At 43.8% G+C, this 22,506-nt stretch overlaps 2 protein-coding genes across 7 annotated transcripts in view; both read left to right on the forward strand.

Moving 5' to 3' along the window:
* Positions 1-1,178: 1,178 nt before the first annotated feature.
* RDH11 (retinol dehydrogenase 11) lies at positions 1,179-16,528 on the forward strand. The gene is made up of 7 exons (XM_028101351.1): positions 1,179-1,317; positions 3,382-3,500; positions 3,851-4,006; positions 5,332-5,436; positions 5,980-6,189; positions 9,503-9,692; positions 15,727-16,528. Exons 1-7 carry the CDS (start codon positions 1,247-1,249, stop codon positions 15,827-15,829), a joined length of 954 nt encoding a protein of 317 aa, XP_027957152.1. The 5' UTR covers positions 1,179-1,246; the 3' UTR covers positions 15,830-16,528.
* Positions 16,529-18,929: 2,401 nt separating this feature from the next.
* The window catches only part of VTI1B (vesicle transport through interaction with t-SNAREs 1B), a 74,785-nt gene continuing 71,208 nt past the window's right edge, over positions 18,930-22,506 (forward strand). For 2 of the 6 annotated variants that reach the window (XM_028122084.2, XM_028122016.2), the window contains exon 1: positions 19,053-19,356. In XM_028122084.2, the coding sequence (XP_027977885.1) occupies positions 19,242-19,356 (115 nt within the window). In that variant the 5' untranslated portion in view covers positions 19,053-19,241. Of the gene's footprint in view, positions 19,357-22,506 lie in introns of all 6 variants that reach the window. The other 4 variants (XR_015768487.1, XM_028121936.2, XM_028121787.2 and 1 more) reach the window with 3 other exon arrangements.

Consider the following 22,506-nt stretch of genomic DNA (forward strand, 5'->3'; position numbering starts at 1 on the left):
ATTTATTCATGGTGATCACGTAAAGTTCCTCCCTGACAGGCCATAAGCTCTGAGAGGGCAGAGGGCATTTCTGCCTGGCTCCCTGCTGCACCTCAGCACAGTGCCAAGGAATAGCATAAACATTCATCAAATGAATAAGTGAATGAATAAGGAACAAAACACATAAAGTCTTTTAATAAAGGTGTAAAAACCTATGCATATAATAGGTACCACAATAATGAACATATGACAAAATCTGATGATTATTAGATAATCTAACATGAAATCAGTAGAAATTTATATTGTGTGAAGGAAACCTCTTCAATTTCTATAAGATATATTCATTTAAATTGAGCTTGGAACATGTCTTTCAATCAAATGGAAATTAATTATCCAATCACTGACTTGTTAAAACATCCCCTACCTCTACCTCTTGGAAACCAGATATAAGCCTCAGATGGCAGAGCTGAAAGAAATAATTGAACAGGGAACCTGCTTGTTCTCAGAGAATTTTCATGGCCTTAATTCAAGACAGGATTACAGACTTTCATGAGTAAGCAAAACCAACTGTGCTAATCTGAGAAATTCATTGCCACCCTGGGAGTTAATGTATCTAATCCAAGTCCACCAGGAAAACTGTGTTCTATTATCAATTAACACTCAAACAGCAGGAAAATGATGGTAGCATTATAATACAAAATAGACACAATAAAGTGATTCTCCTGGGAATGTCTTCAGGGACGGGTTGCTTAGAGTCCCCTGGATGAAGGAATCCCTAAGGAGGAAGGATTCCCACCTCCCCTCTTCCTTCCCAACTGTCAGACTCCAACCGCTCCCCTCCTGTGTAATCAGCCTCGGAACACTCCCCAGACGCCAATCTTTGATCTCCAGGAGAAACAATGCGGTAACTGCTTCACTATGGGGAAAACTTAACGAAGTTTTGTTTCCGGGAGCTAGAGGCACCGGGAGCTAGAGGACTGGGGAGGTTTCACGACAATCCTGGCGGCCAGCTGTGGGAGAGTTGGACGATCCTAGAAGCCCTAGAGCCTAGATGGCTGGGGATTTGTTGCGTTAGGTCAGCTTGTCCGAGCAGCGCGGGAAGCAGCGCCCTCATGCCCAAGCTGTGGACTACATTTCCCAGACCGCTTTGCTCCCCGGGCTGTCGTACTAAGATTAGGGCGTGCCTGGGAGGAGCAGCACGGTCCGCGAACGCTGCTGGGGCATCTCGCTCAGCTCCTACCTACGGCCACAGCAGCCGTCCCACAAGATGATCGGGATCCTCCTGCTCCTGCTCCTGCTCCTCCCCCTTTTCCTGTACATCGCTGCACCCCAAATCAGGTCTGTGCAAATGCATTGTCTTCTTTGAGAAGAATTCAGGAGGACGTTAATCCTCACCGAAGCTCTGTTTCCAAAAGAAGGAAAAGGAAGATCCCTGGGGGGGGCTCCAAGTAGGTCGAGGCCGGGAGTTAGGTTGGTCGGAGGAGGTCCAGCTCTCCTGGATGCGGGGGGACGAGAGCAGGAGACCCCAGGCGGTGGGAAGGGGCTGTAGTCCGGATCCCCTCACTCTGTTTCTCCCGATCCCTTTTTTCGTCTCAGAAGCCCTTGCTTTCTGCTCCAGAGAACCCCGAGTGCAAGGCTGCCTCAGACACTTAAGTTCCCAGCATTGGTAGATTTTAGACCCTGAAATGGGGTATGGACCTTAAGACTGTTTTCCCCTTAGCTCCCATCCCTTGAACTAGCCCTGTCTAGTTTCTTGCTTCCAGCCTTTGAAGTATAATGGAGCGATTCGACCTTTTGCACTCTGAAACTGTCCGTCGATGGGAATCGTGCTATCTGCAGACCCGTTGCTTGCTCTCTTGTTGCAATTAGATTCGCCTTCTTTTCTGGGCGGATGTTGTAGAGGAAAGAAATGAAAGGGTTTCATCATGAGCCGTATCCTGCCTTCAGAGGAGGAGTATCTGGGGACCTGAATCATGCCCAGGGTTTGGGGGTGAGGCAGAGAGGATGAAGGGTAGTGGGCTCTTGACCTGGTGACAGATCAGCCAATGGCTGGCTGAGTGCCGCCCAGAATTGGCGGAAAGCTGCACAACGGGCGCCTGCTGATTGGTTCTGAGTAAATCACCCGTAGTGACGGTGAACCAGGGACTGTAGAGACGGAGTCCTTCCCCGGGGGCTGGGGCGGGGGCGTGGTCACCATCCACCCTAGTGCTCCTCTTAGAGTTTCATTTTTCCTCCCTTCTGAACACCTAGTGCTCACACTCAGATGAGAACGCTTTTTTTCTTTCCACCCCAAGATCCTTTTACCCAAATAGAATTCCAACGAAAAGTTGAGCCTGCACTGAAAATAGTGCTCACACCTCCGCGAGGTTTTTCCGAGGAAGATTATACTGCAAGGGTCATATCCCAACTACCTGGCTGGGTCATGGGAGCTAGCCTAGAGCTGGACTTTTCAGCTGATTCTCTTTCAGTCCTGCCGGTAAGGAGAAGAAAGAACTCAGTAGAACTCCTGATATGTTGTTGCTCCTGGAGCTAAAACTGAAAGGATGTGAAAAACTGAGCAGGGAGGCTTGTTCTCTGAGGAGGAAGATATCTTTTGGTGAGCACCGGTTTGCTTCCTTATTGGCCTGTGTGCACTAAGCAGATAACTTTAGTGGCTAGGAGTGTGTGCCTTGCAACGCCAGGTTCAATGAAAAAGGCTGAAATGCTCTTTAAAAGGGCATCTCCTGGTCAAGAGATACTTTTAACTTGAGTCTTGAAATTTGCAGAGAAGAAAAAAGAACAATCCCTGTTTGTGCATTCATTTCTTTGGAAAAGAAGGGTAGTATAGTGCTTAGGAACAAGGACACTAATTAAACCAGGACTTGAAACCCAGCTCCCCTTTATACTGATTTATATCTTTTCTTTGTCTTATTTTTGATTGTGTGCGCGTGTTTCTGTTTGCTTTACACCAGCAAACAAGCTTCCATAATTTTAACTTTTTGTGTTGGATTAGCTGCATATCAAGACCGTAAAGTGCCAGTTGTGGACAGATTGACATAAGTGGACCAGTTTTTGCTTCTTCTAGGCTGAGTCTTATGATTCCCTAAGCCTGTCAAAGAGCTCAAACTGAAGCCAGGTGCCTGGATAATCAAATATTTATCCAGTTCTTGTACTACAGGGGGCAGCTCTAAGGTTTGCCCTTATAATAGAATCGCTTTTGTTCTCGAGCAGGAGCAGAAAATTTTTGAGCAAAAAAAAACCTTGAGCAGGAGCAGAAAAGTTTTCTTCAATCTTCCTTAAGTGTATAAAAAGACTAGAAAGAAACAAAGCAAACTTTAGCCTTGGGATCGGAAGACATGGTAGTTACAGGAACCTCGGAGACAAGGAAAATGAAGAACTGATGAGCTCTCCTTCTCTCTACAGGAAAATGCTGTCTAGTGGGGTGTGTACATCAACCATCCAACTTCCTGGGAAGGTAGCTGTGGTCACTGGAGCCAACACGGGCATTGGAAAGGAGACAGCCAAAGAACTGGCTCAAAGAGGCAAGCTCACTGCTTCTAATTCCCTCCTACTCCTGCCATTTTATCCCTCACAAGGGTGACCATGCTCATTATTTCCTCCCAATCTTGGAATTCAAGAACTTTCCAAGTGTCCCACAGATTCACTGGTCTGAACCTAGTATAATGCTCTACATATAATGGACACTTAATATTATTGATTTATTTTTCTTTTTTGATTTGTTCATCAAATACCCCTGTCATGAAGTAAGGGTAAAATTCCCATTAAAAAAAAAAAAAAACAAACAGAAAATAACATTTATAAGTCTATGGGTCTGTAGTGTCCACTCAAAAGCAGAGCTGACAGGGTGTCTCTTTTATATATTGGTTGATAGGAGCCCGTGTATATTTAGCGTGCCGGGATGTACAAAAGGGGGAATTGGTGGCCAGAGAGATCCAGATTGTGACTGGGAACCAACAGGTGTTAGTGCGGAAACTGGATTTGGCTGATACGAAATCTATTCGAGCTTTTGCTAAAGACTTCTTAGCAGGTAAGTATAGAACTGGAGATTATGTTGTTGGTCTTGCAATTAACATGGCAGACTTAGTTAAAGGAAAAAATCCTTCTCCCTCTTTAATACATAGAAATACTAGATAGGGCGCCTCGGTGGCTCAGTCGGTTAAGCATCTGCCTTCGGCTCAGATCATGATCCCAGGGTCCTGGGATCGAGCTCTGCACTGGGCTCCCTGCTCCTCGGGGAGCCTGCTTCTCCCTCTGCCTCTGCCTCTCTCTCTCTCTCTGTCTCTCATGAATAAATAAATAAAATCTTAAAAAAAAATAAAGAAATACTAGATAAATTAAAATAAACAACTTTCAGTCAAAGGGGAATCCTCAAGAAGCAGCAACAAAAAATTAGTTTAAAAAGTCATAGCAGTGCATAAGAACTAAAGCCAAAAACCTCACGGGAGTATCAGAATTCAACATGAGCCTTAGGGTCTGGAGTCTAAATACTCATACAGGGTCAGAAGATGAGGCCTCAGGCCCTGAGAGCAGGGAGCTGTATCTTAGGCTCCACATAAGGTTGGGACTCACAAAAAGTCACCTGGTCCATGGTACAGGGGCTTAAAAAAAAACATAGGCCACCAGCTCCAAGACATGGCAAAGAAGCTCATCTTCTCTTTAGATGGCTAGAGAGTCATCTGCAAGATATTAGAACCTCAAGTTGGCATCCTCTGTGGGGGAGAATTTATTACATCACCAAAAGGTGTAAGAATCTTGAGCTGAAAAGTTAACATAAAACCCTGTAGCGTCACATCAAAATCAAACCCAAGAGGGCATATCCCCTCATAACATAGGGATCTTGGCCTCCATAGGTAAACAACTTCTACAGATATGAGCTCATAGTTAGAAATTACAAATCACATGAAAAAACCACGAGAAAGAGTTGTCAAATGCAACAAAGAGGTGAAACCAGTATTTCTTTTGGCACCTTTTGGAATTCTCCAGTGGCAAGGGGTGCATACAGAACAGCCTGTTTGCTCTTGCTTTGGAATCTTCTGATTCAGCTCAGGAAGTCTTTCTATTGGGAGAGGTGAGCAGAACATTTTCCCCAAAGCAGTGAGTGAGTAGCTCCTTAATTGGAAAGATCGGAAAGGCCATTTGGTTGTATAAGATGGAATTTTGCTCTGTAGTAAGTATGTAGGATTCAACTAAAGTCTTAGACATTGAAAAACAATACAAAATACATATGAAGGGGAAATGGAGAAAAGACTAAAGTCCTGCATCCCAATTTTCAAAGCCTGGGTGTAAGGCAGATTTCTCAGATATAACTGCTGTGGCTGGCTGCTTCCACACCACATCTCCTCTACCCTGCAGAGGAAAAGCATCTTCACATTCTGATCAACAACGCAGGAGTGATGATGTGTCCCTACTCTAAGACAGCAGATGGCTTTGAGATGCACATGGGAGTCAACCACTTGGGTAAGAAACCTGGTCTCATCCCCAAACTAGAGGAAGCCTAAAATTCTCCTTGGAAAACTTAGGGGTCAGGCTGAGCCAGCCGCCTCTGGGCCCTAATAGACCATAAGTGAATAGTAGATACTATGATCCTGCCTGAAAGCTCAGAGATAAACTTAGGCCCACTCGAGGTTCCACCTGCTTTTTAATTTGTGATCCAGATTCAGTTTACCTTGGGGCATTTTTGAACAGCCTAATTGGACTGGGGACTGTGTTGCTTTCTTTGTGGTTATCCTCATGACCAGCATCAGGTAGAGGCTGCCTGTTCTTAAAGAGTGATATTAATCAAAGTTGGAAGGAGACAAGACTTCATAGTCACATGATCCAGACCTCCCTCATGGAAGGATGGCTGTCCTATTTCCCCAAACCCTCCCTGAGCTTGTTCTGTAGTTGGTAATGAATTAATGAGGCCAACAGCCTTGTTCCTGAGTTCTCTGCAGGGCTCACCATGACTCCCTTCATCTTGGCGTTGGCCCTGAACTCTGTTAATTCTAGTTTTTCTCATAGGTCACTTTCTCCTGACCCATCTGCTGCTAGAGAAGCTGAAGGAATCAGCCCCATCAAGGGTAGTGAATGTGTCTTCTCTAGCACATCACCTGGGAAGGATCCACTTCCATAACCTACAGGGCGAGAAATTCTACAGTGCAGGTCTGGCCTACTGTCACAGCAAGTTAGCCAACATTCTCTTCACCCAGGAACTGGCTCGGAGGCTCAAAGGTAGGCTTAGAAGAAGTAAGTATAGAGATATGAGTCAATGGAAAGTAATGAAAAGCCACACGATTACATACTGTTTTCTGGAGCCCATCCCCTGGACAAACCTGCTGCCATGACTATAACGGGGTATTATTTTAGTAAATAGCCCACAGTTGAATATTGGATGTGGCTGGCAGGAGATGGGGACATTCTATTCTGACTTTGAGTCATAAGGCTTGGCTTACTAGCTGTGTGACCTGCAGCAAGCTACTTAACTTTTCAGACTTATTTCCTCATAAGTAAGACTACTTTATAGGTTATTATCCTCATTAAATCAGGCCTCATGAACAAGCAAGGTTTTTTACTCATAGTGAGATTGGATGGAAGGGAAGGACCTGGGGGCACCTGGGTGGCTCAGTGGGTTAAGCGTCTGGCTCTTGGTTTCTGCTCAGGTCATGATCTCAGGGTTGTGAGATCCAGCCCAAGCTCAGGCTGTGGGCTCAGTACAGAGATTCTGTCTGAGATTCTCTCCATCTCTCTCCCTCTGTCCCTTCTGTGCATGTGCTCTCTCTCACTCTCAAATAAATAAAATCCTTTTTTTCTTTTTTTAAGATTTTTTAATTTATTTGACAGAGAGAAACACAACGAGAGAGGGAACACAAGCAGGGAGAGCGGGAGAGGGAGAAGCAGGCTTCCTGTGGAGCAGGGAGCCCGATGCGAGGCTCGATCCCAGGACCCTGGGATCATGACCTGAGCCGAAGGCAGACGCTTAACAACTGAGCCACCCGGGTGCCCCTAAATAAAATCTTTTTTAAAAAGTGGGGGGAGGGACCTGAACTGGCACTAGATACAACCATTAGGATAAAACAGACACTGGAACTAAGGTGGTGGTGGTGGGGAGGGGGAGTCTCCCTAACAGCAAAAGGTTAAATAAGTGAGAAATGTATGCTCGAAGAGGGGAGTCTCCAATCACAAATACACAGAGGTCCTTAGCACTCTCTACTCTGAATTTTCAATAAAAAGAAGGGTAACCCAGGGTGGACAACTGGAGTTGCTTAGGAGTTGAGGCAGGCAGAATTTTGGCTCAAGGAATCAGACACAGGAACCCCACCACTGGAACAGGATCATCAAAGTACGTGGAAATTAAATGGGTTACAGAGTGGGTGGGATGAGGCATCTGAGGATGTTGAGGAACATTCCAGGCAGATGGAAGAGAATGCACAAAGGTCTGGGCTCGGTTTGAGTAATTGACAGGCTGCTATGATTAAAATGTAGAAAGCAAGAGGAGTAGAGGTCTGAGCTGAGACGGTGAGGTAGACAGAGGCAAAACCCTTCAAGGCTATGGTAAGGATTTTAGTGGAAGAGCAGTGGAGAACCTTTAAAATGAAAGCCTTTTTAAAATGGGGGCAGGAGTGTGTGCAGCAGGTGATTTCTGTAGTGTAGGTGAGAAATGAGGGTGGTCTGGACTAGAGTGGTGGAGATGGAGGGTAGTGCACGCTTCTAAGAGATATTTAGGATGAGAAACCCTCAGGGCTTGTTGATAGATATGCATGGTAAGGTGAGGAATTGTCAAGTACTGCTCTGTGTGCCTGCTTCATTGGGAGTTAGGGAATACTGCAAGATCCAGGTTTGGCCTTGAAAGTGTGAAGTTAGTTTTGCACCTCTGTGTCAGCATTACTACGGGTCATCTAGAGTAGATGTCAAGGGACACCTGGGTGGGTCTGTCGGTTAAGCGTCTGCCTTCTGCTCAGGTCATGATCCCAGGGTCCTGGGATCAAGCCTCATGTTGGGCTCCCTGCTCAGCGGGGAGTCTTCTCTCTCTCCCTCCCCCCGCCTTCCTTGTGTGCAAGCGCGCACACACGCTCTCTCTCTAGCTCACTCTCAAATAAATAAATAAAATCTTAAAAAAAAATAGAGTAGATGCCAAGTTGGAAATAATATATGTCCATTGTCCTTTATCTGCAATCATGAAATCTACAAAGACCTGAAAATTCAATTTTTTCAGAACCTTGACACCAAAGCTCATTTGGCAACAAAATCTCCCTTGTACTAGGGAGATTAGGTAATAAGCAGTTTATATATATGTGTCATAATTATTTTTCTAAAATCAGTAAAAATTTGGAAACCTCTCTGGCCCCAAGTTTCTAGTAAAGAACGGGGGACCTAACCTAGCACATGCAGAGTGTCATTTAGCACTTACCATGTACCTAACCTAGCATATAGTGTCATTTAGCACTTACCATGTACCAGAGACTATCGAGGCTCTTGTACATATGAATTCATTTAATCCTCAGAACCACCTTGTGAGGTGCAGGTATTAGGATTATCCCCATTTTAAGAGGAAACTGGGTCAGGGACACCTGGGTGGCTCAGTCATTAAGCGTCTGCCTTCAGCTCAGGTCACGATCCTGGGGTCCTGGGATCGAGTCCCACATCGGGCTCCCTGCTCAGTGAGGAGCCTGCTTCTCCCTCTCCCTCTACTGCTCCCCCTGCTTGTGCTCGCTCTCTCTCTCTGACAAATAAATAAATAAAAATATTAAAAAAAAAAAAAAGAGGAAACTGGGTCACAGCATTGGGAACTTGCCCAGGCTCACACAGCTCGTGAGTGGTATAACTAAGATTTGAAAGTGGGCAGTCTGACCACAGAGTCCGTGCCCTTAGCCACTCAGTCAGCCAAGAGTTCCAAGGAGTACAATGTGTATAAAAATGTGCGTGCCATATGGTTATAGAGAGGGAGTTTGGCAAGCCATGGGAACGCCAGCATTTGAAGTTTGGGTAGAAGATGAGGGACTGGTCCAGGAAACTGAGAGGAAGCAGCAAGAAAGGTTTGGAAAACCAGGAGTGTGGGGTCATGGAAGCCAATAAAAAGGCAGCTTTGAGGAAGGAGTGGCCCCTAGAGTCAAGTGCTGCTGAGAGGTTGAGTCCTCGCTCCACTGTTGCCAGTTTTTGGTTTTTTTTAAAGATTTTATTTATTTATTTGACAGAGAGAAACACAGCGAGAGAGGGAACACAAGCAGGGGGCGTGGGAGAGGGAGCAGCAGGCTTCCCGCCGAGCAGGGAGCCCAATGCGGGGCTCGATCCCAGGACCCTGGGATCATGACCTGAGCTGAAGGCAGACGCTCAACGACTGAGCCACCCGGGCGCCCCTCCAAACAGTTAATAACCTCTTTGAGCTTTAATCCTAACCTATGAAATGGGGAGGTGTAAATTACTGTGAGGAGTGTTGTGGGAAGGGGTCTTCCTGGGGTGGGATGTTTATTCATGTCCTCTGCTCTCCTTGGCTATCCAGCAACATTAAGTCCTGCCTTCCTTTCCCTATGGGGCACCCCCCAATTAGGCTCTGGCGTAACGACATATTCTGTCCACCCGGGCACAGTCAACTCTGAACTGGTTCGGCACTCATCCTTCATGAAATGGATGTGGTGGCTTTTCTCCTTCTTCATCAAGACCCCTCAGGAGGGAGCGCAGAGCAGCCTGTATTGTGCCCTCACCGAAGGTCTTGAGATTCTCAGTGGGCATCATTTCAGGTATGAATGCATCTGGTTTTGAAGATGGGGTTTTTATGGCTCAAAGGAAATAATCTGGATTTGTCTGGTATATTATACTCCTCTTATAAAGTACATTGTGTGACCTAGCTTTTGTCTTTTGACTAGTGTTTTTACTTTGTAATAAGGGGGTTGACTCATTCGCATTTTCCATGGTACTGCGAGGTTTGATTTTCTCCATGGCTATCTTTTATTATGCTTTCTGGTTGTTTCTTTTCTTCCTACCTTTTGTTATGTCCGTCTAGTTTTCGTTGTTCCCTTTTGGACTCCTGTTCTTTTCTTTCTTTCTTTTTTTACATGAAAAAGAATTTGAATCTGTATTTCTCTATTGTCTTTGGGACTAAAATAGTATCGATTGACTCCCTTCGTGAATAAGTGAAGACTTTTAAAATTGTTTATTGTAGAGAACTTTGAATATGTACAGTAATAGATAAAATAACATGTTGAACCCCCATATGCCCATAATACAGCCTCAACAACCATCAAGCCATCCCCATGCGCCAGCCCTTCCCCTATTTTTTTTCCTCTCCTTTTATTCTGAAGCACATCTCAGACATCACATGATATTGAAATGTTAGCATGTTTTTACCTCCCCCTTCAAGATTATGTGGAAATAACTTGAAATTTTAGAGGAAGGGCTGTAAATAAATTAAAATTGGAAAGAAAGGTAGACCATGAAAGGCCCACAACTCCAGGCTTGTGAGGAGCCACAGAAGTTGTTCCAGTAGAGAGAGAAATAATCTGCTCTGTGCTTCAGAGAAACATCCTGATGACTTGGTTTGTTGAACAAGTAAATAACACAAGCGAGAGAGAATGAGTTCCTGATTTAGGGTAATGACAGTTGGAATACAAAGAAGGGTTAAGTGAGAGAGGCCCTGAAGAGGCAGAATTGTTACAGCTTGATGACTACATGAGTGAGGGGTCTGGGAGGGGTTAGTGACCTGGGGTCAAGCCTGACTTACTAGGAGATTAATAATGACATTAACTGAGACAGCAGACATGGAAAAATCACGTGTAGAGCTTAGGGTTCTTTGATTCCAAAGCAGTGGAAACAGACACATGCTAACTTAAGCAAGAAGGGAATTTGTGAAAATGTGGGGGAATTCTTCTCAAAACCAAAGAGAAGACTGAAGAGCCAGGCTTAGAACAGACAGAGTGGCCAGTCAGCTGACCAGGGCACTGCTGCTGGAATGGGTATCCGCCAACTGTCTTTAGTCTTTGTTTTGTCGCTCACCATTCGCCCTCTAGCAAGGAAGCACTGGATCTTCCATCCTCTCATCCTCACTCCTTTGGTTAGGGGAAGACAGGCACTTGATTAACGGGGTCTTCAAACTGTGGGAGAGAGGTAATTCCTCAGAAAGGGATCAAGTTCTGCTGCCAAAAGAATGTAGAATGGAGGCGCCTGGGTGACTCAGTCGGTTAAGCATCAACTCTTGATCTCAGCTCAGTCTTAATCCCAGGGTTGTGAGATGAAGCCCTGGATCGGGCTCTACACTGGGTGTGGACACTGCTTGAGACTCTTTCTCTCCCCCCCCCGCCCCTTCCTCCCCTTAAAAAAATGTGGAATGGATCAGGTGCCCACTGTGTAATAAACCTGGCTCTGTCCATGTTGAGTGTGTTATCCATAAGACTCCATGTGAGTAGAAGTGTATAGCAGGTAGTTGGAAATGTGGGTCTGAAATCCAGGAAGATAAGTTTACATAGTTTTATGTAGTAGAATGATTTTCCATGGGTGACTGGATTCTACTTCCCTGGAGATTTTAAGGTTTTGACTGAGTAGTTTAAAGAAAGTCAGCCCCGGGGTGCCTGGGTGGCTCAGTCATTAAGCGTCTGCCTTCGGCTTGGGTCATGGTCCCAGGGTCCTGGGATTGAGCCCTGCATCGGGCTCCCTGTTCTGTGGAAAGCCTGCTTCTCCCTCTCCCACTCCCCCTGCTTGTGTTCCCTCTCTCACTGTGTCTCTCTGTCAAATAGATTAATTAATTAATTAATTAATTAATTAAAAAAAAAGAAAGCCTCAAATCCATGACATAGTAATTATTTAATTGACTTTTGAAGAGCCTTTCCAGTGCCATGGATTCTTAATTTTAAGCATTTTGAAGATCCAACATCAGCTATGTTGGCCACTATCAAGAAATGAGCATAAGTCTGTCTTGACTGAAGCATTAGAAACCTTGTGCTGCTTATTATTCCTGACTGAAACCACAAATCTACTTTTTGTCTCTATGGATCTGTTTGTACTGGGCATTTCATATCAATGGAATCATGTAATATGTGGCCTTTTGTGACTGGCTTCTTGTTTACTTAGCATAATGTGTTCACTGTCATCCATGCCAGAGCGTGTATCAGTATGTTATTCCTTTTAATTGCCAAATAATACTTCATTTTATGGATATACCACATTTTATTTATACATTCATCAGTTGATGGGCATTTGGGTTATCACTTTTTGGTGATATGATGCTGTGATATTCATGTACAGATTTTTATATGGAGATTTCTCTTGGTTTATATACCTAGCAATGGAATCCCACTGAAATATGGGTTATATGTCACTCGTGTTTAACTGTTGAGGAACTGTCAGACTGTTTTCCCAGGTGGCTGCACCATTTCATGTTGCCACCAGGAGTGGACGAGGGTCCCAATCTCTCCATGCCCTTGCTTACACTTCTTATTGTCTGTCCTTTTGATTTTAGCCATCCTGGTAAACATGAAGTAATTCTTCTGCTTACGTTTTTCTATTTTTTCTCATTATGGTTTTCATTTGCATTTTCTTGCTAATGATGTTAAGCATCTTTGCATGTGCTTATTGTCCATTTGTTTATCTTCGTTGGAGAAATGTCTATTCAAATCCTTTGCCCATTTTTAAAATGGGTCATTGCCTTTTTATTGTTTAATTGTAACAGTTCTTTAGATAGTCTGGATCAAGTCCCTTATCAGATGTGTGATTTACAAATATTTTCTCCCATTCTTTGGTTTGTCTTTTCACTTTCTTTATGGTGTCTTTTGAAGCAGAGAAGTTTTGATGAAGTCTAACTTAACCAATTTTTTCTTTTGTCACTTGTGCTTTTGGTGTCATATCTAAGAAACCATTGCCTAACTGAAGGTCATAAAGATTTACTGCTATGTTTTCTTCTAACAATTTTATAATTTGAACATTACATTTTGGTCTATGATTCATTTTGAATTAATTTTTATATATGGCATGGGGCGCCTGGGTGGCTCAGATGGTTAGGCGTCTGCCTTTGGCTCAGGTCATGATCCCAGGGTCCTGGGATCGAGTCCTGCATCGGGCTCCCTGCTCCTTGGGAGCCTGCTTCTCCCTCTGCCTCTCTCTCTCTCTCTGTGTCTCTCATGAATAAATAAATAAAATCTTTAAAAAAAATTTATATATGGCATGAGGTAGGGGTCCCTCTTCATTTTTGCATGTGGATATCCAGTTGTCCCAGAACTGTTTGTTGAAAAAATTATTCCTTCCATTGAATTTTCTTGGTAGCTATATTAAAATTCCTTGGGCTGGGGCACCTGGGTGGCTCAGTTGAGTGTCCAATTCTTGATCTTGGCTCAGGTCTTGATCTCAGGGCTGTGAGTTCAAGCCCCACATTGGGCTCCATGCTAGGTATGGAGCCTACTTAAAAAAAAAAATCCCTGGACTGCCAAAACAGAATACCAGAAATGAATTTTCTCACAGTTCTGGACAACGGGAGTTAAGATCAAGGTGCCAGCAGGGTTGGTTTCTGATGAGGCCTCTATCCTGGCTTACAGAGAGCTGCCTTCTTGCTGTGTCCTCAGATGGCTTTTACTCTATGTGTGCACACTCCTGGTGTCTTCTCTTCTTATAAGGACACTAGACCTATTGAATTAGGGCCCTACCTTTATGACCTTACTTAACCTTAATTATCTCCTTAAAAGCCTGATCTCCAACTATAGTCACATTATAGATTCAACATATGGACTTTGGGGAATGTGATTCAGTCCATAACAGATTTATCAAAAATCAATTGACCATAAATGTAAGGGTACCTCTACACTTTTAGTTCTGTTCTATTCATTTATATGTCTATCCTTATGCCAGTAGCACGGTGTCTTGATTACTATGGCTTTGTAGTAAGTTTTGAAATTGGTCTTTTTATGTATACTGGTTGATACTTCCCAAAATCCTACTGGAACTATCAGCACCATGACTGTGCTGATGCCATAAGCACACGTAAGTAGCTTTTACTGTGGTATTCGAATACATTTTACAGCATGTCATAGCTTATGACACAAGGCACTTTCATGTCCCTTGTGTCATTTACTATTCATCATAATCTTGCAAAGAACATCAGGCATAATGCTGTAGAGGCTATAGAGGCTTACAGAAGGCCAACTCATTTCCAGAGTCTTATGGAGCCTTTGGTTCTCAGTGATGGTCTTTTTACTCAGCAGTGGCAGGTTGTGCTGGTCATGCTGGTAAGTTCCCTTAAACAGAAGTACTATACTTACCAGACTTGTTTTGTAATTGCAAAGATATCTTTAAGTGGTGTTTCTCAAACTTTGGTGCATTTTAGAACCATCTGAAGAAGTGGTTGAAGACAGATTCCTGGACCTCTACCCTAGAGATTCTGATTCAGCAGGTTCAGATGGGGCCTGAGAATTGGCATTTCTTTTTTTTTCTTTAAAGATTTTGTTTATTTATTTGACAGAGAGAGATGCAGCGAGAGAGGGAACACAAGCAGAGGGAGTGGGAGAGGGAGAGGCAGGCTTCCCGCTGAGCAGGGAGCCCGAAGCAGGGCTCAATCCCAGGACCCTGGGAACATAAACTGAGCCAAAGGCAGATGCTTAATGACTGAGCCACCCAGTCATCCCAGAATTGGCATTTCTAACAAACTCCCAGATGATGCTCCTGCTAGTCCATAACCCGCTCTTTGATTAGCAGTGTCTTTATGGACGTAGTGTTAGGAGTTTGCTTCATGTGCTTATTTCAGACTTGCCAACTTTCCTTTCCACCTTCAGAATTTGCTTGGAATGTCCTGGAAACAGTTCTCTTGAAATAGTGTATAACTTTTTAAATTACTTCTTACGTGACTTAAAAGATTGCAATCTGTTTACTCAGTCACTTTTCAAAAAACCCTTTATTGAATACCTGCTGTGTGTTAGATGCAGCTAATTCAAAAATGATAAAATTTTCTGGGCAGTGCAGCATTTGAATACCCCTCCTGCATTTAACGGGGACTAAAATAATTGGGATTACAGCAATGAAGAGAAGGTATATGAAACACACAGTACCTTATTGTTGCATTTCTTTTATGCTATCATTTTTTCCTTGATTGTTTATGAGGCTGGCTTTCTTATTTGAATTTAAAAACAGTTATAACTTGGGGGTGCCTGGGTGGTACAGTTGGTTAAGTGTCCGACTTGGTTTCGGCTCAGGTCATGATCTCAGGGTCATGAGTTTGAGCCCCGCATCAGGCTTAATGCTCAGTGGGGAGTCTGCTTGCGATTCTCTCTCTCCCTCTCCCTCTGCCTCTCCTCTGGTGTGCACTCTTTCTCTCTCAAAAATAAATAAATCTTAAAAAGAATTTAAAAATAAAAAGTTATAATTGCAGGTAGACCTGAAATAGTAAGTTTTGGGGATGGTTTTGTTTGTTTTTACCACTCCAAGCATCTGTAACCAATGTAATCTCAGCAGCAGGACACTGTACAAGGTCCTGTGTGAACAGGCTGGACATACACAGGTGTCAGGCGGGCACTGATATTATAGTTAAATATATACATATAAAGGGGAATATAGAGACTAAATGCTATGTATTATATATCAGACATTCTGGTCAGAGGGAGTCTAGTGAGGAGATCTAAATGGTAAATACATTTTCTCTGGGGTAAGGATTGGAGAATGAAGAGATAAAGACTGGCCCTATGAAGTGCATAGAGGACATGTCATCCCTAGGTTGTTTTTCTGTCACATTCCTTGTTCCAGGCAGAGAATAGACTCCATTCATAAACCTCTGTGTTTTAAGCCTCTCTCTTTCCCTTCTAGCGACTGCAGGGTGGCATGGGTCTCTGCCCAGGCTCGGAATGAGACAATAGCAAGACGGCTATGGGACGTCAGCTGTGACCTGCTGGGCATCCCTATGGACTGACAGGTGGTAGCAGGTGGACTCAAGAGAAACCTGCAGCAGACTACTCAGTACTCCCTGCCAAAATGATTCTCCTTCATGACAGCCAAAACCTTGAGCACAAAGAAAACAAACCCTCCAGCCTTTCCTGCTTGATGTCTGATAAAAGCCCAGTGTAACTGCCAGATTCATCAAAACACCTTGCGTTAGTCCAGATTGATTTTGCTCTTGTTACTGCCAGACGTACAAGAGGTATCATAGGATAAGATCTTCGTATGACCTGCAAACTCATATTCACCTTCTGAAACCTACTACCTAGGAGAATCTTAGCTATGGCAGGGTCAATTTATGGCAGTTTGGATTAGTTTCTACCCTCTTTGTTCACAATATAGTTCCTCCCAACCACCAACCAACTTTGATTTCAAGAGGACCACACTGCAGCCCCAGCTGAACTCCCAGAATCAACGGTGGCTTGGCTCAAGAGCAGGGCTCATCCCTCACGAATTAAGAAAACCATCATATGCCAACATCTAGATTCTCTCAGGAAACTCTTAACTGAATCTGGATTATGGGATGGGCTTTATCTTCAGCAACCTAAAGCCACTTTAAGACACTTTTACATGTTGACCACAGAAGAGCTTCCTTTTCTAAGAAGTTTGTGGGGTTGGGAGGATGGCAGAAATTTGGAGGAAAGCAGAAATAAAAATCAAGTTTAAACTGTCATTTTCCTACTCTTTCTCAGGCCAGCAAGTGGGTAAAGAAAGGAGCAGTATGAGAAGATAGCTCACCTGCCTGACTTCAGTTTACTGACCCCAGACCCATGGAGGCCTTTTTGTGCCTTAGTTTCTCTTAGAAAATCCGAAGAAGGGAAAGGCTATTTGGTGATTGTCACTGAGTATATCTTTGTGTGTGTTCTTATGTAGTTATGCAATTGGGATTATTTTTACAAAATTCAAAATAGCTACAAAGGAAGAGTATTAAACTGGACCCTGGTGCAGGTAAGTGTTCAAAGATGAAGAAAAGAGTGTCATCCAATCTTGAGTGGAGCTACAAAGGGAAACAGATTGTGTATATGTGGATAACTACTCACCAAGAAGCACATGGGGAGAAGGGAAGAAGTCCAAAAAAGAGAAGGATCCTGGAAGATAATGCATACAGTGAAGGGCCAGTTAAGGATTAAAAAAACAAACAAAACAGCTAAAAATGGCAATATGTAACTATGGAAGAATTGAGGGTGAGCACCTGAGTTAGCAAGACTGATACTGCAGTGTCTTAACAAGCACCAATCAATCAATGTGGCAGAAAAAGACCCCAAAAAACCCAATTCTTTATTAGGCAAAATTATCCTAAGGACTGATATTGGTAATTTATAGTCAATTTAATAATCTTCAGGGCATTTCCTTACATTATCTTGACAAGATTAAAATGTCTATTTGCTAAAAACCTACATTTAATTTGGAGAACTCTTATCAAAGGTAATGCTGCCATAGGAAATTGGAGGAATCAGTAATGTTCCCATCACTTGTTTGGAGTATGTTATTCTAATAGTTTGTGATTATCTTGGACTGACAATTACATATTCACTTTGGTGGGGGAAAGAGTTATAGGACCACAGTCTTCTCATTTTTGTAAGTGCATATTCTTTTGTTGCACTTGTTTTGACTATTAAGGTATCTAATTTAGAAATGGTCATTTTATGGAAAAATTGGAAAATTTTAATAATAGTTAAGTAGCATAATTGAGCTAATATTTTACTTAATTTATGTTGAACTGTCACTAACAGAAAGTTTTTGATTATTATGTTTTTATTTACCAAAATAAAAACTGTATTAAATGAAAGTTTAGAGAGTCAGCGGAAGAAAACAATTAAATGAAAGTTTAATTATAAGAAGAAAACACTTCATTATTATGGTTATACAATCATTTCTCATTTTTAAGGATAATTTGTCCCAGAGTCTAGCCACAGTACAGCCTCAGTCAGATGTTATAACTTCAGTTGTGTGAAAATGTGATTGTTGATTCACCCATTTTTCTACTTGTCTTTTATGATGCTGTTCAAAGATCCCTTTTTTCCATCCGAGGCTATTGTCTCCTTTTTGTACCGGCCCCTTCTATAACAATGCTGTGGGACTTATCACAGTACACTTCCACTAACAACCTCAGATTTTGCTATCTCTGTACTCAGTGAACATTAGGCGCTCAAGGCGTGTGTTGAATCAGTGGTCAATGAATCAGTCTAATAAAAATAAAGGTCCAGGAGATATAAATCACCACATCATTTCCCCCCGAACAATCATGTATCTTGTAATATGTTTGGGCAGTTTTATATATTGGGCTGCCAAGCAAATATTTCAGAAAGGGCTTCGATAGGAAAATCATTTCATAAGTTGAAAATAAGAATTTTTATTCGCTGAGCCATGAAACCCCATGTAGTGCAGAAAAAGACTTCGTAATTGTTAACACATTACACACAGCGGGAAAGAGACCTGAAGATGCTGGGTCTGCCTTGCTCACCACATTATAAAATAACCCAGCGCAGAGTGGCTCTTTTATTCGCCAACATAGGCCCATATCCGACATGATGACTACGCGTAACATTAACAAAGACCTGCTGAGTGAACGCACTAGGCGAGCCCAGACGCTAGAGCCTGAGTGTGTATTTTGGGAGTCACACTGGGGACCATTTCTGAAAGCATATGACCCTGGTCACTTGACTTCCCCAGTAAAAGTGCTTTACTGCTCCAGGGCAAGCTGGAACCTGGCCCGGCTATCTTTCGAGGGCTGAAAGCTAACGTTTAGTCAGGACACGAACTGAGGAAGTCAGAGCGGTCAAACAGTGCGATGACATCGAAGATGACTTCCACGCGCTTACTGACACCAAACTACAGCGTGTCAGCACTACCCACTGCGGCTGTGGCACTGACAGAACCACCGCCCCCGCCGACGCATGACTCCCGAGTCCCGGCGTCTTCCGCGCCGAACTACAGCTCCCGGCATGCACTGCAGTGTCCGTTTCCCCCTGCCCCCCCCCCCGCCGGGAGGCGGGGCCCTGGGGACAGGTCGGTGCGCTGCCAGTCCCGCGGGTCCTCACAGTCCCTTCCGTTGTGGCTCTCTCTCCAACCCTGGACCGGGTATTTCCGGGGCTCCAGGACTGCCGCTCGTCCGGCGTGCTGCCACCCTTTCAGGAATCGCCCGGGAGGGCATCCCACCCGACTTTCCGTCAGGCTTCCGCGGCCGGCGCTCCCTCAGTGACGGAATGAAGGGGGTGGGCATTCTGGCTCGGGAGGACCCCGCCGCGGCCCCGGAAGCGCCTCGTCCCGGGCAGTGTTGGCGGCGGTCGCCGTGATGTTTGCGGGGTTGGGCGGCTGACCGCCGGGATAGGAGCGGCCCCAGTGCCCCAGATCTCGGTGGCCGCTGCTGGAGCGCGGCCTGCGCCATGGCCACCTCTGCCGCCTCCTCAGAGCATTTCGAGAAACTTCACGAGATCTTCCGCGGCCTCCATGAAGACCTGCGAGGGGTGCCGGAGCGGCTCCTGGGGACGGCAGGGACAGGTGAGGCGAGGGCGGGACGAGCCATGGGGAACTCGGCCCCGCGCGTGCCTAGGGAATAAGAGCCCCGCCCCCTAGGGTTGGGTGGGTCTCGGCGCTCAAGATTTCCCTGCTGCCACTTGAGGGTGCTCTGGGATGAACCTCTGAGTGTTGTCTCCTAGGGATTCTCCCTCTAGATCCTACTGTAGCCGTCAAAATTTTGTCTCGTTTTCACCCTGGCAAGAAGAGCATAGGAGACCTTAAATCGGAGGCCCTATATTTCAGTAAAATTGGTTTCTTTCATAACTGTCTGTATATTTTGCTTTATGCATTTAAAAGCCTTATCAAGATAAGTCCATAGTTCTTACCAGACTGGCAAAGGATCTGTAGCATCTAAAAGGCTAAGAAGCCAAAGGAAAAAGAACTTTGGGGTTGGTAGATTACCAGGTTTGGGGAGGGGGTGGTCTTTAAAATCGGGATTGTGAGTTTAGTTGGGGTCGCCTTATGAATTTTTTTATGCTTAAACTGTTTCCTGTCCCTTGATTTCAAAATTCAGGTTGCTGCAAGCTTTGCCTGGAGGAGTTAGTTTTCCAGTTAAATCTCTAGGAAGACCTGCCAGGTTCTTTGCCACTCAGAACAAATAGATCTTCATGTCAAGGCTGATAAGACTTTGTTTTGTTGTTTTTACTTAAGGGTCAGAGCTTGAGTGTTTGCTCCGCGAATTTCCTGGTCATGTGAGTTGAATGACTCTGATGAGAATGCCAGAGAATGTTAAACATATTGAGAGAGACTGCTGTGTTCCAGGCACTGTCCTAAATGCTGGTAATACTGCAAATTATTGCAGTGAGGAGACTTACAAATCCTTGTTGTAGTGGGTTGATGATGTATAAATATTAAGAGGAAAGTAATGCAGGGCAAAGGAATGCAAGGGAGGACACTAATATTAAATAGGGTGGCTGTGAAAGGCTTCTTTGAGAAGGTGGCATTTGAGCAAAGACTTGGATGAATTAAGAGAGTAAACCATGTGAAAATTTGGGAGAAGTGAGTCTGAGGAGGACAGAATAGCATTGCAAAGGTCCTTAAGCAGGTATGAACTTGGTAGGTTCTAGAAAGAGCAAGAAGGCCAGTGTGAAATGAGCAAAGGAGACAGTGGTAGCAGATGAGGCTACAGAGAGGTAGGCAGGACCAGATCACGTGTGGACTTACAGACCCTAGTTCACGTGTGGACTTAATAGACCCTAGTGAAAGATTCGCACTTTTTTCTAAATGTGATGGGATGCACTTAATGGGGTATTAAATTTTTTTTTAATTTATTCATTTGATAGAGATAGAGAGAGCATGAGCAGGGAGAGAGGAGAGGGAGAGGGAGAAGTGGACTCCCCGCTGATCCGGGAGCCCGACGTGGGGCTCGATCCCAGAACCCTGGGATCGGATCATGACCTACCTGAGCCAAAGGCAGACACTTAACCATCTGAGCCACCCAGGCGCCCCACTTAACAGGGTATTGAGCAAGAGAGTGGTGGGATCTGATTTACATGGTTGAAAATTAGACTGTTTTTTCAGCTCGTTGCTGAATTAAATTTTGCAGTGTTCATTACTGGAAGAGTAAATAGTGCAAAAGTGTATTCCATTTTGAAAAATAGAAAACTGAGTTATATTCACTTTTATCGCCTACCTGACCTTCTCATTGCTGCAATGAGGTATGAATATCTACCCAAGCGCAAAATACTCTTAATACAAGTTGCTGGAAACAGACTTTGTTGTTTAACGCATAAGTAAATACATTGTACACATAGCCATAGGTTACAATAAGAATTTCAACAGCTCTGGGGCGTCTGGGTGGCTCAGTTGGTTAAGAGACTGCCTTCAGCTCAGGTCATGATCCCGGAGTCCCGGGATCGAGTCCCGCATCAGGCTCCCTGCTCAGCAGGGAGTCTGCTTCTCCCTCTGACCCTACCCCCTCTTGGGCGCTCTCTCTCTCTCTCAAATAAATAAATAAATCTTTAAAAAAAAAAAAATTTCAACAGCTTTCAATCTCTGCTCACTACTTTGTTCATACTGTTCAATAAATATTTGTTGAATAAATTGAATTTAGCTGAGAGAACATACAGTGCATCTCTGAATCCTTTTTTTCTAATTCTGAGATTACTTCATACACTTTCCAGAATTTTAATTTCCATCATGAATCATTAGGTTCTAAGTAATGTACATAACACAGCTCTTGCATTTAGCTTATGTTCTGTATCAGTCACTGTCCTGGGCCCTGAGGAGTTTCAAGAGTTCTTGCCTTAAATGGGACCAAATTTACAACAAAATTTGTGATTGGTCCTAAGATAGTTTTGAGACCATAAAGAAAAGGCTTACTTGGGTGTTAGGGGAGGGATGTTTTGCAGAAAGGAGAACTGAGTATAAGGGGTTCAGTGGGAGTTTGCCAGACAGGGAAAATGGGAAGAAGGAACAACAGAATAGAAAGTTGAATACTTACAACCATGACTGGAGCTTAGGGTGTGTGTGGGAGGATAATAGTAGATGAGCAAAGTGAGACACAGCCAGATTGTGAAGGGACCTGTATATCTCATTAAGACATTTGGGCTTCTCACAAAGTACTTGACATATAAGAACAAAAAGTTTGTTTATCTGTCAAATATTTATTGAGCACCTATTATGCAGCGTTCCCTGAGCTAGGCGCAGAAATACAGTAGTCAAAGACACAGACAGTCTGCTCCTATGAAATGTACAGTGCAGAAGAGAAAACTTAAAGCAAATATTTGTTTAACTTTAATTCATCAAATATTCACTGAATATTTACTGTAGGTCAAAAGCAAATAATTACCCAAGTATCTTTCTGATTATAATTGTGATCATTGTTCTGGACAAACAAAGTACCTTTATGAAAAAAAAAGACATTTGGGCTTGATATGAAGAATCAGTAAAGAATTTTAAGCAGCTAACTAATATGGTCAGATTTTATTTTACAAGGAGAATGCTGGTGGCTGAATAGAGGATGAAGGAGAGGCATAAGACTCTGGATATAGTGGACCATGTTAGGAGCCTTTGTGGCAATTGTCTGGGTAACATGGGAATGTAGAGAGTCTCAAGTCCAATTTCTAAGGCAGAAGTTAACCAGACTGATTGGACGTGGGGAGTAAGAGAAAAAGATTCAAGGGTGTCTGC

Source organism: Eumetopias jubatus, unplaced genomic scaffold (genome assembly GCF_037043125.1).
Source record: "Eumetopias jubatus isolate StellerSeaLion01/CBP00866 unplaced genomic scaffold, mEumJub1_p1.0 scaffold_7, whole genome shotgun sequence".
Classification (NCBI taxonomy): domain Eukaryota; kingdom Metazoa; phylum Chordata; class Mammalia; order Carnivora; family Otariidae; genus Eumetopias; species Eumetopias jubatus.

Bases quoted from the DNA above. Each gene is read 5' to 3' on its own strand.
- RDH11 (XM_028101351.1), top strand. From the start codon at position 1,247: ATGATCGGGATCCTCCTGCTCCTGCTCCTGCTCCTCCCCCTTTTCCTG. The intron at 5,437-5,979 runs GTAAGAAACCTG...TTTTTCTCATAG, and splicing joins CATGGGAGTCAACCACTTGG to GTCACTTTCTCCTGACCCAT. The intron at 9,693-15,726 runs GTATGAATGCAT...TTTCCCTTCTAG, and splicing joins CTCAGTGGGCATCATTTCAG to CGACTGCAGGGTGGCATGGG.